The sequence below is a fragment of the Myotis lucifugus genome, unplaced genomic scaffold (assembly GCF_000147115.1).
Source record: "Myotis lucifugus unplaced genomic scaffold, Myoluc2.0 scaffold_1, whole genome shotgun sequence".
NCBI lineage: Eukaryota > Metazoa > Chordata > Mammalia > Chiroptera > Vespertilionidae > Myotis > Myotis lucifugus.
The window spans coordinates 2,237,931-2,253,548 of record NW_005871049.1 but is presented as its reverse complement, the minus strand read 5'-3'; the positions used below and the strand labels follow the sequence as shown (position 1 = coordinate 2,253,548).

The following is a 15,618-nucleotide window of genomic DNA, read 5'->3' as shown; positions in this document are numbered from 1 at the left end:
GTTGGTGGGAGATCTGGACCCACTGCAGGTAGTGTGCCACAGGGTCCTTCCTGTCCACCCGACACCCACTCACACCTGCCGAGGGCGGGGCTTCAGCCTCTGCATGCTGATACCTCCTCACTGCCCTTCCTCCCAGAGCCTGGCGCAGAGAGGAAAGTGTACCTTGGGCCCTAACCTCATGGGCAGGATCCAGCTTCATCTTCAGCTGCCTTCCTTTGCCCTGCAACAGCCACTCACCAGCTGGAAGAGCTTGGCAAGGCCCTTTCCTTACTCTGTTCCCCTCAAGTTAATAGAAGAGCACACTCCACTCACCATCAAGACCTGAGATAGCCCAAGAGACCCCATCTTCTAAGTTGTTGCTTGGAGTTTTCTTTCTGACTGCCTGAGATAACTGTCATCTTGGAACCCAGTCCTGTTAGTGACCTAGGGGCTCAAGGGGAGGGGTGACTGGCTACTTCTCATTCACAGCCGCCTTGTGAGGAAATAGGTATCACACTCATCTTTCCATCTGGCAAAGTGACTAGGCTGGGACTTGAATCCAGAACCAACAGCAAAGCTCATGGGGTCTCTATGGCATGGGGTACCCAGCCCAGAGGCAATAAGCAAACTCTTACGGTGGCACAGGGCATGGGTATGTGTGTGGCTGAGGTCACTGGGAGATTATCAAACAACAGGTTTGTTAAGACTGGGACAGACTTGTGGTTAACAGGCTGTCACATGCCCCCCCCCCGCCCCCCCCCCCTGCGTCTTTGCACTTTGAATGCTACGGAATGGTATGCTCTCCTAATCCCTCTGATCCCAGCTGAATGTCTCAAAGGCCTGGTTCAACTTCTATCTTCAGAAGACCCTTTCTGATGCCCACATGCCTCTGCTACAGCCTAATGCCCAGTATTGCCATTGTCTCGTCTTTGTCTGGCCACATTCCCTGCTTCAAGGGCAAAGCAGAGGGATGGCTCTACTGCACGTGCACTGGCCCTGGGCCAGGCACACAGCAGGTGTCCAGGTGAGACAGACTGGGCAGGTGTTTCTAACAGCAGCTCCACCTCACTCCCCAGGCTGCTCCAAGTCCACAATTGAGGGCCAGGCCACCTTGGCCTTGGAGGGGATATTGCCAGCTGAGCCTGCCTCTCAATATCAGGCAAAGCCAGACCCACACCTTGGTGGGGACCCAATTCCCTCAGGCCTCATCCCATGTAGGAAGCTAAGAAACCCAAAGGCCTGAATGCTTGGAGAGGCTGCCCCAAGGTCACCCTGGGAACTCCTGGCCCTTGCTAGAAGGGCAGCCCCCACCAGGCCCACCTCCAATCCCTTCCCACTTCCAGCAGATCCAGGGAAGAAGGAAGACCGGCCGAGCACCAGGAGCAAGAAAGAGGCAGGCAGGGGCAGCAGGCCAGCTTTGTGCTCAGACTGTATTCACATAGAGACACATGGCAGCTTACATTGGACAAAATGAGTAATAAAAATTGGCTTTAAATATGGAAAAACCAGGGTCCTGTAATCCCATGCTACTCCAACACTGGGACCAGGATGGCTATCCAGTCTGGGAAGGGCTGGGTGGGGCCTGGCGTATAGGCACACAACCTCAGCCTGCCCCCTTCTCTCTCTCTCACACACACACACACACACACACACACACACACACGCACACGCACGCGCAGAGGGAGGGGTGGATTATTGCTGGGCACATGTGTCTATTGTTATGAGAGAAGTCTGGAATGTTTGAGGGTTGGCCAGGGACACCCCCTTTCCCCGCCTGGGATGGGGCATTTCTGCAAGAGGTGTCTTCAGGACAGGGCACAACATGAGGGACAAGGTGCCCTGGGAGCTGGAAGGCAGAGGCACACCCCACACCCCTCTGGGACAGCCTGGGCAGTGGACTGATGGGTCCCAGAGTCAGCCCAATCTCTGTTCATACTTTGGCACATGCCCCAGATCCAGCTCTGACAAGTGCTGAGAAGGGACAGCATTGGGCCCGAGGTGGTGGCCTGAGCCAGGGCAGCAGAGGCAGGCACGAGTCTCACTCGGAGGTCGGCGGCGGTGAGCACAGTGCTGGGGGCTCAGGGGCCTGAGGAGCCTTGAGTTTGGCAGTGGCCCCTCTGCCAGCTCCAGCGTGGGTCTTCAGAATGCTCTAGTCACTATATACATTCGTACAAATACATAAATACAGAAAGCCCCGAGCTCCACGGACAAGAGCTGAAGGGACGCACCTTTGTCCCAAGGACAGCCTAGGCCTTGCCAAACTCAGCCAGACTGCGGGCTGAGGGGCAGAGAACACTGGGGACAGCTCCGGCTGTGTTCCCCAGGCCACAACTTGAGTGGACAATGGGGAGGACCACTGTGCAAAACTGTAAACAGCACTCGAAGTAGCTGCTACCGCCAACCGCCGGTGGGGGCCTCAGACTGGGGGCTAGAGGCGGGTGGGGAGCTCTTCTTCACTGTCGCTGCAGTTCCCACAGCAGTCCTGGAGGGCGGGGAAGACACAGAGGGAGAAAGGCAGAGCAAGCGCTGTTAGCCACCAGTGCCATCAGTGAGTGGGCCATGCTCTGGGAGGGGACCTCCCACGAGGGGCCTGGAGCAGCAGCTCAGGCCACACATTGGTGCAGGGGCTGCCAACTACAGGCTGAAGTAAGGGGACCAGGTGGAATCCAGGCTTTGCCAGGGCAGGGCCCCATCAAGCTGCTCTTCCCTGGGGCAGCTGAAGGCAGGGCACGGGGAAACAGATGGCTAAGCAAGGCTAGCAGCTTGAAGGTGCCGGGGTGCAGGGAACGAAAGCAGTGGGGAGGGTAAGGTGGGGAGCGGGCACCGGACTTCTTTCTCCCACATCTCGCCTCTGCCATGGAAGGGCTGCCCGTGGCTCCCCGAGGCCAGGCAGCAAAGCCAACCCACGGGGAGCCTACACTGCTCACCTCTGGAAAGAGAAAAGAGGCCGTGAGCCCAGCCAGAGGTGGGGGATGGGCGGGAATGAGACCAGAGACCCTGGGTACCACTGGCACGGCTGGAGGAAGCCCACTCACAGCACATGCGGGCACTGGCCCGGCCTCCCACCCACCATCCCCTGGAGCAAGGCTGGGGCCCAGGGAGGACACTACTGGGGTTACCTGGCGACTGAAGAGTCTCTGCAGCAGTCCCTTCTTGGGGGGTGCAGGGGGCTGGCCCTTCCAGTCCAGGTCTGGGGGAACTGAGCCATCCAGCCCGAAGACATTCAGCTCCTGGAAGCACTCGGTCTCCACCATCTGCCATAGGACAGCAGCTGTGAGGACTGCCCCCAGGGCCGACCTCTGGAGCCCCTTCACCCGCCGCCCCCTCAGCTGGGCAGGTCCCACCTCATTCTGCCAGGGGATAGGCACACTGCCCGTGGCAAACTTCTGATAGAAGTCCTGGTCCGTGGGTTCCAGCTCCACACCCTTAACCGTGGAGAACTGTTCGATGTCCAGGACATCCTTGCAATAAATGGCCTGGGGCTGAGGGGACAAAGGCAGTGGTCAGATAGGAGCATGGGAGGGCAGCTCAGCCCTGAGAACCACTCGTCTTGGCCTGGTTGTGCTCTCTGGTTTGGAGTCAGAAACCAGCAACCCATGTACTTCTTAAGCATGGCAGCCCCTTCCCTCTGAGCTCAACTGCCCTCTGTAAATGGGATCATTCTCCATCCCTGACCAGTTGCTGGTAGCTGACCCACCACAGCCACAGCCTCCACAGTGCCGGGCGGAACCACTAACAAGTGCCCCCTCCGTCTGCACACAGCTCTCTGCGTGTGCAGCTGGTGAGGTGAGCAGAAGCTGAATCTCAGCAGGCACCCTCAGAGGGCACCTGCATGCAGGGCCCAGTGCTGAGGGGTCTCTGTCTTGGGATGTTCAACAGCTTGCTCCATCCCCTACTATTAAGGATATCTATTAAAACATCATCATATAAAATAGTGCAGCTGCCTTGGAAAACAGTCTGGCAGTTCCCCAAAGGTTAAACAGCATTACCAGATGAGCCAGCAACTCCATTCCTAGGTACACAGCCAAGAGAAAAGGAAACCTGTGTCCCCACAGAAATGTGTATGTGCATGTTCGTGGCAGCATTATTCACGATAGCCAAAAAGTGGAAACAACCCTGATGTCAAGCAACTGATGAAGACAAACAAATGTGGACTATTCATACACTGGGATATTGTGCAGTCACAGAGAAGAACTGAAATGTGCTATAATACTGATGAGGTTTAAAAACATGCAAAGGGAAAAAGAAAAGAAAAGAGACATGCAAAGGGAAAGATGCCATTAACAAAGGACCACATCGTGTATAATTTCATTTATGTAAAATGTCCAGATTAGGCAAATATAGGGTGTCCCCAAAAACTGTACACACTTTGAATAATTATTAATTCCAATGGGTTAAATCTGAAAAGAAAAAAAATCAATTGAGCTATCAGCTATGAAGTATGTATACATTTTTTTAGCACACCCTGTCTATAGTGACAGAAAGATTAGTGGTTGCCAGGGGAAGGGGAGAATGGGGAATGACTGCTAATGGGTACGAGGTTTTTTTGTTTTTTGTTTTTTTTGGGGGGGGGGTGATGAAAATGTTCTAAAATTGATTGTGATGATGCTTGTACAATTCTGAATATGCTAAAACCCATCTAATTATATACTTTAAAATGAGTGGATTACATAGTATATGAATTAACTCCCAATAAAGCTGTTAAAAACAATCAGTGCCTTGTTAAAGTCCAAGGCACTGATTTTCTAACTTTTAAAAAATGTACATATTTTTATTGATTTCAGGAAGGGAGAGGGAGAGAGATAGAAACATCAGTGATGAGAGAGAATCATCATCGGCTGCCTCCTGCACGCCCCACACTTGGGATCGAGCCCGCAACCTGCCCTGACCGGGAATCAAACCATGACCTCCTGCTTCATAGGTTGACGCTCAACCGAGCCACGCCGGCTGGGCTGGTTTTCTACTTAGACTGAAAGACTGGGGGCAGTGGGTGGTTTCAAGGTTAAATTAGACGATGTGCCTGGGAAGTAGGAGTGGCAGTGCAGCTGGAGGCAGCTGCTGACGTCAGGCTCAGCCACCCCCAGCAATGCCCACATCATGGGTGTCAGTGAGGCCTACATGGCAGAGTCCTTCAGAGGCAGCAGCCCGCTAGTGGGTCCCTCCCTTCCACTCACCTCCTCTATGGCCCACCCAACACCTCACATTCCTGTCTCAATGTTCCCAGAGGCCCCCATCACACTCAGAGGAAGACGCCTCTGTCACACTAGCCCCTCGTTGCTGTATTAGTTCTTGAAGCTGGTCCCTGCCCCAGGACCGCACTGCCTGGCTCAGGCCTTTTCCCTGGAATGCTCACACTATGAATCCTGGCAGGGTTCTTTCCTTCACACATTTCAGGCTTCTGCTTAACTGTCAACTCCTCAGAGACCATCCCCCATCTTCCTTATCTTCTTTTTACCTGCCTTATTCTTTGCTGCTGCACTTCACATCACCTAAAATGTTTTCACTTACTGGCCTATACTGGTGTGTTCTCCCACTAGAACATGAAGGCAGGACTGGGTCCTGTTGACTTCATTACCTCCACGGTCTGGCACATCTGGGCACTCAGATATTTGTTGAATGAATAAACAATCATGCATCAACCTGGTCTGCCCATCACCTTCCTGCCTCCCGTGTTCCTGGTGAACACAGGGCACAGGCCTCTCACACATGGGAGGGGCGTAAGCACATGACCTAATTCTGGCCAATCAGAACCTTCCCTGTGACTTCATACAGAGAAGCCTGAATTTAGTGGGAGGGCAGTCAACAGGTTGAAGCAGAGCCAAGAGATGGAGTCCTGGCAACACAGCATAAAACCCTGATGTGGGCCCTACTCTGGGACTTTCTGGCCAAATGAACCAACAAACTCCATGTTGGGCATAAGTAAGTCTGAGTTGGGGTTTTGCCACTTGGAGTCTGATAACTCAAGAATATTCCTGCCTGCAGGATGCCTGACCCACTGAGATGTCAGCAAATGGGTGAGCTTCTACAAGACGGAGGGTTCTGCCCGCAGATGGAAGGTGAGCACTGCCAGGTGTGGTGGGCACCAGGTGTTATGCCAACCCTAACAGCCCTTCCCCCTGCTGTTAACAGCATCTTGGTTTTCCTTTGGGGAACTGGTCTCCTCCATTAGCAGTGCTGCAGGTAGGCATATGATCCGGGTGTGGCCACTGAGGGGCCTCTGAGGAATCAAAGGCAATTAGCGTCAGCCTTAGGCCTTTTATCCTCCCTTTTAGGACTTTTTAAATCATTGGGCAAGAGGTGCTCTTTATCTACAGGAGTGGCTGAGCTGGCAGACTGTGGGTTCGAGCTGCTGGGTCCACCACTGCCATGCCCTGGGAGAGCTACCTGCGAGTAAATGCTGCCCCTTGACCAGTTCTCGGGGAGGGAGAAGGAGAGAGACCATTCCTACAACACAGTTGGAGCCCAAGATGGGGCTTTTCATTTTTGTGAGTCCAGGGAATTATCTGTTTTGTTGGCTAAGCCGTTTGAGCTAGGCTTTCTTACATTCAAATGGAAGGTATCCTGACTCCAAGAGCCGCCAGCCCCCACCCTGGCTTCGTCCTGCCTTCATATAGGTGGTACTCACATCAGGCTTGAAGGGCGGCTCCAGTATGCCCGCTCCCAAACGCTTGAAGTTCAGTTTCTTGAAGATGGGGTGCTCCTTCACCTCACAGGCACCACCTCCACGACACCCCAGACGCTCGGCAGGGTCCTTGCAAAGGAGCTGTAGCAGGGGAGGGGTGGTCAGGGTGGCCTTGGGAGAGGTGCCCAGCCCCAGCCCAGGCCTCCCGCTGGCTGCCACACCTGGGAGCAGAGTGAGCGGGCCTGCAGGGAAAATTGATCGGAGTACTCTTCAGCCACCTCCTTCACTAGCCGCTCCACCTCCTCCCGCTTAATCTTCTTTTTCCTCTGCTGGAAGGGCGATTGGCCTGCAATCATCTCGTACAGAAGGCAGCCCAGCGCCCACCAGTCTGGGCTGAACGTGTACCGTTCGTTCTTCACCACCTCTGGAGCTGGGTGGGTGGCATAGGAGTTAGGGGTAAGAAGGAGTTAGGGGTACCCCAGGAAGCCCAGCACATGTCAAGGCAGGGGATCAGCTCGAACACCCACCAGGCAAGTAGGCACCGCCAATGGCCCGGTGGGGACCATGGTGAGTAGGAGAGCACCTGCAGAGGGCAGGTTTCTAACTTTTCAAACAAGTCAGAAATCCGTATTTTTAATGTGAGGCAGCCTGGCTCATTCAATGTTGGCAACCAATTCCAATTGTTTTAAACTAATTTGACTGAAACACACAAACATAGGCCAAATAAAGCCCGTGAGGCTACCAGTTTGCAACCTATGGATTTAGTATTAGACCAAGGAAAGGAGGAAAGTCACTTGCTGGATGCCTACACTGCCTACAGGGCAGGGTGAGTTGCCTCTACTGCCTCTTCATCTTCGAGGCAACCCTGGCAGGAGGTATGAGGATCACAGTCAGGGAAAGTGAGGCTGGGAGTGGCTGGTCCAAGGACACACAATAAGCAAGGGGCGGGTAAGAGACCACCTGCAGTTCGGGCTCTGCCTACTGTGTCATGTGGTCCCAGAGGGGAACCCAGGACCTCATCTTGGCCCCTCTCCAGATGGGCACTCCCACTCTGAGTAGAGGCAGGTCAGGGGGGTGGAGGGCTGGGGCCATGGACATGGGTTTAAGTCCCTTCACTGGTTGCCACCTGCAAGCCCAGCCAATAGGAGCTCAGTAAGTAATAGATGAAGTGGGTTCACACGGATGGGGGGCTCTGGCTGAGTCTTGACTCCTGATCTATGAAGGAGGGACAATAGCTCTTTCTATTCCCGGAGACACAGGAGACTCCACAGAAGTTGGGGGGAGGGAGGTGTCGGGCCCAGGACGGTGAGAGGACTTACCCATGTAGCCCACGGTGCCCACACGGCCTTTGATGGTCTGGCCCTCAGGCACATGCACAGCCAGCCCCAGGTCAGAGATTCGGATGTGACCTGAACGTGGGTGAAAAAGTGAGGAGCCCATGAAGCAGGTGGGCTGGACCCCACCCCACACCACCCTACCTCTGTGACCCCCCCACCCACCATGGTCATCCAGTAGGATGTTCTCTGGCTTCAGGTCCCTGTGGGGAGAGAAGGGCAGGATCAGATGCTGCTCAGTGTGCCAGGCAGCCAGGCAGGGCTACCCCCTCCCTGTTGGGTCAGCTCCTGGGATGCGATGTGCAGCACGTGTAGGAGCCATTTGTTGCCAGGGTGACAAGAGAGCCTTGCCCTCCACCCGCAGCAACCCCAGTTCGAGGGAGCAGACAAAGGATTTATGGAGCCAGTACTCCTGGGACTGACTAGGCATGTGGAAGGCATCTCTTACCTAGGGAAGCTCCCCAGATGTCATTAGTAGCCTTGCTCACCCACCCAGTGTCGAGGGGCTCCTCCCACGTTCCCCCCAACCCTTTGGTGGCTAACTCTACCTTTCCTGTCAAATGGGGTTGCTCATTCTTTCCCTCCTGGGGCTATTGGGAGACTCCAAGGAAATAATCACCAATAACAGTAATAGGCAGAGCCCTCACTGCCAAGCCCTGTGTATTTTACCAAATCCTCTCATTTGGCCCCTATAACAACCCACCAGGCAGGAATTATAGCCTCTGCTTTCCAGGAAAGGAAACGGTGTTAGGCGCAGGAAGCAGACTGGCCCAAAGTCACTGAGAAGGGTGACAATGCTGGATACACCCCCATGCCAGCCAGATCCCAGAGTCTGGGTTCTGAGCCTTTCAAATCCACCTAATGTGGGCAAGTGCAGAGCCTCGAGCCAGTGCTTCCCAGGACTCAGACACCCACATCTACCCACCACCTTCACTCGTGCCCAGCTACAGCCCCTGGTGGGAGGCAAAGTTCTGCACCTGTACACAATGCGCTCCCGATGCAGGTCCTCCAGGCCACAGCAGATCTCGGCAGCGTAGAAGACGGCCCGTGCCTCTGGGAAGCCAGCCTGGCCCATGTGGTAGATGTGGAATTTGAGGTCACCTCCGTTCATCAGTGTCAGCACCAGGCACAGCGCGTCCTTGGTCTCATAGGCATAGGCCAAGCTCACCTGTGGCCCAAGGGACCCGAGCCCTCAGGCAGGGAACACAGGCCACCTGGTGGTGGGGCTGGTGCCAGCGCCCAAAATATCCTCAGTGCCACTCCTGGGGGCCCAGCCTGCTTCCCAGGCCTGGTATCAACACCCCAAAACCTGCCCTTCCCAGGCATCTCCAAGAATGGGAGGCAGTGCCTGGAGGGGTGAGGGGTGGGGTGGGGGGAAAAGATCAGCCTGGTGAGTGGGGAGGGCAAGCACATGGCCAGGGGGCAGGGCGGGTCTCCTGTCTGTACTTACTACAAACCTACTGTTCACTTTCTCCAGGATCTGCTTCTCATTGAGTGCCATGGCCTCCCCTTTCCGCTTCTTGATGCGCTTCTTCTCCAGCTTCTTGCAGGCATACATCTTGCCTGTTGCCCGTACCTGGCAGGCGCACACCTAATAGGCAGGGTAGATGAGGCAAATGGGAACAAGCCGTGCTCTTGCTGGGGGTACAGAGGTTTGGGGGGCAGGGAGGAGGGCTTGTCCAGGACCCACTCTACCCCACCACTACATGGTCTGGCTTGGCCACTCACCTCCCCAAAGCCACCTTTGCCCAGGACTCGGTACTGCCTGAAGGTGTTTTTGGTCACTGGCTGCCTGTGGGAAAGGATTTGGGGAGCAAATGACTGAGCAGAGGTCCAAGGCCCATGACAGCCCCAACAACCTGGCCGGCCTGGCCCCACCTTCGAGGAGCTCACCTTTCCAGCCACTTCCACTGCAGGAAACGGTTGAAGTAGATGCTGTCGAGGTAGTCGGCAAAAGGGGCCACACTCAGGTACTCATGGGTCAGCCTATTGAGAAGGCCCAGCCCACTGGTCAGCCCGACATCCCAGGTTCTCAGTTTGATGGACCAGTCCCCCTGTTACATGCACGCTCAGCCTAAAAGGCAGCATCCTCAGCCAACCCTCCTGCTAACCCACTTAGGACGGAGACACACCCGTGCTGAAGTTGAGGATGCTACAGAGAGGGGAGGCAACCTGCCCCAGGTCACACAGCATGGCAAGGCTGGGATGAGAGGCTGAGCAGCTGAGCTGTTCACAGTCTTCCACACCCACAGAAGCCCCTCCTCAGGACGCAATTTTAGGCCTGTGGGAGGGAGAGGCTTACCGGGTTAGCTCCTGGAAGAGGTCTTTGCAGGGCCCCTTCTCCAGCTGCTGGGCACAGTTAGTCACCAGTTGCTGGGGGACCTCAGGAATGAGGTCAGGACCCTGAGGACAGGCCACAGACAGGTCAGTGAACGGGCCCCCTTGGCCAGCTGCTCACTCCTAGGGCAGAGATGGCAGATATCTCGGGCCAGTGCTAGGGGCAGCTGCAGGCTGGTGGTGCCCTAGCCTGTCTGATGACTGAACTCGGTTCCTGCTTCATCATTAGAGGCAGGGGAGAGCAGAGCTGCTGGCAGGCTGCTTGTCCCCCCTCCTAGGCTCTGTGCCCACGGTGCTGCCTGGTGAGCCTGGAGCAGCTCCAGGGCATCTCTGCCCAGGTGGTGACCACTCCTCTCCCCATCACTGAGCTCTGCCCGCTGCCGTCATCCCTCCATCACTGCTCACTCACCGTGTGGCTCAGAAAATTCTGCATTAGCCTCTGCCCACATGCCTTCCTCTTCTCATCAGGAGTCACTTCATACTCAGCCTGCAGGGTGGAAGGTGGAGAGGCTTGAGGTCTGGGGGAAGTAACAGGTGTGGGGCACCAGAGCACACAGGGTCTGGGACCTCTGTCTACCCTGGGTGTTGGGCTGGGCCTGGGGCTAAGCAGCACTCACCACCTCATCCAGGAAGGCAATGCAGCGGGTCAGCTCAGGCCTCGTGGTGCAGAATTCTCGGAACAGCAGGCGCCCAATGGGCTGCCGCTCGCATAGGCTGTGGTAGTCACGCTCTGCAGGCAGAGGTGGGAGCTGCTGGGTTCTGGACCTGGAGCTAGCCAGAGGGGCATTCCTGTCCACACCACCAGGCCCTGGGTCCCAGCCCTGAAGTACGGCACCCATTTTCTCCTTTAGAACCTCTACTACATCATAGCTTGGGACTCTGGGCCCAGAAAGGCTGTGATTAGTCCAAGGTCACACAGCCAGGAGTGTGGCTCTAGAACCGGGGCCCTCACCTCCCCCACTGTCTCCTTGTTCACACCACCTCGAATTCGTCACAGTGCTGGGGTTGGGTGTGGCCTGAGGTTCCGCCCAGGCCCAGGCTGGGCGCACACCTGCTGCCTGCCTGGCGAAAGTACGGGAGGAAGCTGTGGCTTCCGTTGCGCTCCAGGCTAGATCTCCTTCCCAGGCAGTGGAAGCAGCTACAATATACTCCTTGCCCACATGTAGGTTGTCAGGGGGGCCTGGGCAACCTCAAGTACTGCTCAGACCTGGGGCCTCAGCCAAGATAAGCAGGAACTGGGGTTTTGGGCCCTTCTGGTCAAGGTTTTGCTGGGCCCCCCAGGACCAGACTGGGTAAGGTTCCCAACAAAATCAATCTGTGGGCTGGCTCCAGCCTCTACTATATCCTCTGTCCCCTGAGCTCTGCTCCCCCCAGGCCCAGCCCTTTCTTCCTCTGTTTCTCTCATACTGCCCCAAATCTGACCCTGCCCTACTCCCCACACTCACCCCACCCGCCCCCTGCTGTTTTGTTTGCTCTTTGCCTTCACCCATCACAAGTCCAGGAACTGAAACTGAGGTGGGTGGTGTAGCCTAAATCTGCTCCCTGGACCCCCCCAACCTTGCCCGTCTGCCCCAGGGTAAGGTCTCAGGGGAGGCTCCCTGACACCAGCAGGGCACCCTGGCCTCAGCACCCCGGGTCTCCACCCAGGCCTCACCGAGGCTGAGCCGCAGCTCTTCGCACTGGCTGATGTGGGGGAACTGCAGCATCTGTCGCCATTTCTTGCTTTTGCCTTTGCGATTCCCGCCACCACCTGTGGGAGCGAACAGGCGCTGAGTCTGGCCACCGCCATGCCTCCCTCCACTCTCAGCGTGGTCCGGAGGCCTTCAGGGCCCAGCCGAGGCACAGTTCACTAAAGGAGGCTTGTAGAGGCCCTCCTTCTATAACTCCAACACATCCTCACTGGGTTCCCGGACATACATGGTCCCATCCATCCTCCTGCGAGGGGCTCCTGAGCTGGAAGAGCCAAGAGGGCAGTAAGGCCAGGACGCTGGGGAAGGGGGTTTCTGGGCAGCCTCAGCAAGTCTCAGCTGCTACCTAGCAGGTAGTTTCTCAGGTGAAGAAAATAGAGAAGAACTTGACAATGGCGGGAACCATGTAAATCAACACCCAAAAGGGGGAGATTCTAGGACATATGCCTGACAGTTGCCAGAGTCAGAGGGCAGCCTGAGTCACTGGGCCCTGTATCAGGGCTATAAGAGACTCAAATAAGGTGGCAGCAGGAGGGTTGGCACTCAGGATGCCCACCCCTGCACACAGGGGCTTCCCTGGCCCTCATACCTGCCTCATTTCACCTAGGTGACCTCCCAACTGCAGCTGCGGAGACACAGGTAGCAGCTCAAATGCCTACAAAGCTAGGCAGATATGGTGAATGTGGACCAGATGGGAGACAACAGGGAGTGGTGGAGAGTGTGGTGAACTGACCTAGTCGTGTCCCTTCTAATAGAGGCGGCTGCAGCACAACTCCAGCTGTTGCTTGGTTTTTGCTAGGGAAGAATGCTGGCACCCTAACCAATTTGGCTCAGTGGATAGAGCGTTGGCCTGCGGACTCAAGGGTCCCAGGTTCGATTCCAGTCAAGGGCATGTACTTTGGTTGCAGGCACATCCACAGTAGGGGTGTGCAGGAGGCAGCTGATCGATGTTTCTAACTCTACACCTCTCCCTTCCTCTCTGCAAAAAAATCAATAAAATATATATATATTTAAGAATGCTGGCTCAGTGTGGCCAGCTCTGGGGATCCAGACTGTTATATGAAATATTGGTTCCTATTTTTTTAAATACCACTTCAGCCAAATAAAACATGTTAAGAGAGCTAGCCAGATGTGGCCTGTGGGCCATGAGGTTGAAAATAGTGGAAGGGGCCTGAGTCTTGGAGACCTTGGTTGGAATCTCCAATTCACCCTTTAGGCCCATCACTTGCCCACTATTAACCTCAATTTCTCCATGTGTACTTTGGGTCCTAGGCCACTTCCGGAGGTGTTGCGAGGGTGACTGGGAGAGTCTGTGTCCAACACCAGTAGGGCTGTGACAGGAGGTGGGCCCCAGCTCTAAATCAACGGCAATCTCAAGCTACCACTTTCCCTTGCCTGGCCTTAGTTTCCCCCCTGGGTTACCCAGTCTTATCTCCATCTGGCCTTGTTGAAGGCGGGTGTGCAAGGGGAAGGGGCTGCCTTCTAGGGAGGAAGCAGGGCTGGGTCCCTCAATGTGCTCCCTGACCCAAGCTGACCAGAGGAGGAAGTGTTGCAGGGCACCCATTGGGAAACCCACTAGCAGCCCTCCTGCAGCCCACACCCAGTGTATCCCAGTCATTGCTCCACTCTGAGTAAGCAACAGACCCCCCCCACCCCAACCCAGGCAAGGCCTCCCTAGAAGGGGAACTCCTCCCCCACCCCCGCAGGTCCCTCACCCAACCCTCCATCCGCCTGCCTCCCCATCAGTTACTTCCTCCTCCCTCCCCTCCTCCCAGCCACATTAAGGCAGCAGCACAGAGTCACACGCAAATATCCTGTCCTGGAACTGCCACCAGTCAGTGGGGCTCCTCCCCGCCCCAGCTTGGTCACCTCACTATGTCTCTGGGAACCTGGAAAAGGTAGGACTAAGCGAGGCCTCACATCCCCAGGGCTGTCCCACTTCATCCTCTCAGCAGCTCTGCCAGACCTGGCCCAATTTCATAAGAAAACCAAGACCCTGAAATGAACCATTGTGTTCAAGATCACAAAACCTGGAGGTACCAGAAGCAGGATTGGAACCCGTATCCTTGGGGTCACAACCCAAGCTCCTTTCCCACCCCAAATATGTCAGATATTTATTAGGTGTCAACTGACTATATACACCAAAGGCTCCCAAACCACTTGGGAAGCTGGCAAAGACCCAGCCCCAAGCTGTCAGCCAGCTCATGAAGCGATTCTGATGCAGCCAGTCCACGGGCCAGGGTTCAGGACTCAGAGACAATTGGGATTTCCTTTAGTTTTCATGTCCTGTTCCCAACCATTCCACAAAAAAAAGGTTACTAAGTTCAGAGAGAAGAGACTTGTCTAGAGCCAGGTAGGTGGGAGAGACACAGCCAGGTGGGGTGAGGATTCCCCAGTGGAGGCATGGGTCCCGGGTCTGGCCAAACTCCTACGCCTCACCCACGGCCTGAAGAAGCCTATCTGATGATGCCCATACTCTCTGGCCAGGCAAGACAGTGTTCTCAGCAGCCTGAGGCCTGAACTGGCTACAGCAATAGGAGGGAGGCCAGGCCAGGCTCTCCTCACCCCTCCTCCCTGGCTTGCTGGATGACGAGGCAGAACAGAATCGGCAGATGCCCCCAGAGGCTGGGAGGAAGGCCCAGCCCCGGACTCGATAAGGGACAGGAGATAAGGAAGGCTCTGGGCACTAAGGACCCAGCCTGCCATGCCTATTTCCAGGCAGCACCTCCCTGGGGTCAATACCCATTGGGGAGGCAGAAGGTACCAGATGCTGTGCCAGCTGGGGGTTCCTCTGGGCTTCCTACAAGCTGTATTGGGGCATCCTGTATCCTCAGCCTGGGCCAACCACAGTCTTACTATGTAACCTGGAGGAGAGTCGCTGCAAAAGGGGCACACAGGTGAAGCAGACTACTCTTTCAGGGCACTTTCGGCCGGAAGCTCAGCAAAGAGTGGAAAAACTGTCATGACCTCCCTGTCCTAGAGTTCCAAAAAGAAGGGTCTTGTACAGTGCTGGTTGCCAGCACCCTGGACAGGACACAGCACCAAGTGCGTATTTGATTGTGTTACCAAGGTGGACAATAGCAGAGGAGGGGCAGACTGAGCACCCGGCAGTGAGGGTCAGGTTTGGTCCTTCTGCGTCTCCCAGGACCCTCTAGAGCAGGTGTCTGCTAACACGTTGGGTGGGAGCCATGAGCTCAGCACACACTTGGTTCACCAGACCAGCTCCCCCTGCCAGGCCTTGCACTCACAGCCCTGCCAGCCCAGTATGCTCTCTTCTTTCAAAGCTGCCTCCCACTGATTTCTGTGCATATTTGCCCCAGGAGCCTGTGTGCTTCCTGAAGGCAAAAATCGTGACCCATTCACCTCTGTCCCCAGTGTCATTAGGTGCTGAGCAAGTGGCAGTCATATTGGTAGCATACGTGACTAGCAGCTTCCCCAGGTCCGATGGCCGTTCATTCATTCTCCAAACCTTTACCCTGCATCAACTTGTGCCCGTCCAGGCTGTGCGCGGGCCCCGGGCCCCGGGCACGTGGGGGTAGGCTGCCCCTTCCTGGGGCATCTTCTCCTCTCTCACCTGGGAGAGGCCTCAGAGAAGCTCTCCTGGGTCTCGGGTCCCACCCTTTCCCTCTTCCTTCCGCTTGGTACACCAGACTAGCTC

General features: G+C 55.8%; 1 protein-coding gene across 5 annotated transcripts; it reads right to left on the bottom strand.

Moving 5' to 3' along the window:
• Positions 1 to 1,390: 1,390 nt before the first annotated feature.
• Positions 1,391 to 12,228, bottom strand: GRK6 (G protein-coupled receptor kinase 6). Of its 5 annotated transcripts, none has more exons than XM_023753823.1 (15): positions 11,927 to 12,228; positions 10,890 to 11,043; positions 10,682 to 10,759; positions 10,238 to 10,338; positions 9,829 to 9,870; positions 9,664 to 9,727; positions 9,386 to 9,526; positions 8,913 to 9,103; positions 8,101 to 8,138; positions 7,921 to 8,010; positions 6,823 to 7,031; positions 6,605 to 6,742; positions 3,324 to 3,461; positions 3,099 to 3,233; positions 1,391 to 2,463 (listed from the first exon to the last, which is right to left on the bottom strand). In XM_023753823.1, the coding sequence occupies exons 1-15, from the start codon at positions 11,986 to 11,988 to the stop codon at positions 2,371 to 2,373; spliced, it is 1,674 nt and encodes a 557-aa protein (XP_023609591.1). In that variant the 5' UTR covers positions 11,989 to 12,228; the 3' UTR covers positions 1,391 to 2,370. The 5 variants fall into 5 exon arrangements, with proteins under 5 accessions (XP_023609591.1, XP_014310151.1, XP_006081683.1 ...); XM_014454665.2 differs by having other exon boundaries at positions 1,391 to 2,461; positions 9,829 to 9,921; positions 11,927 to 12,223; XM_006081621.3 differs by having other exon boundaries at positions 1,391 to 2,461; positions 9,829 to 9,921; positions 10,890 to 11,002; positions 11,927 to 12,218.
• Positions 12,229 to 15,618: the final 3,390 nt, after the last annotated feature.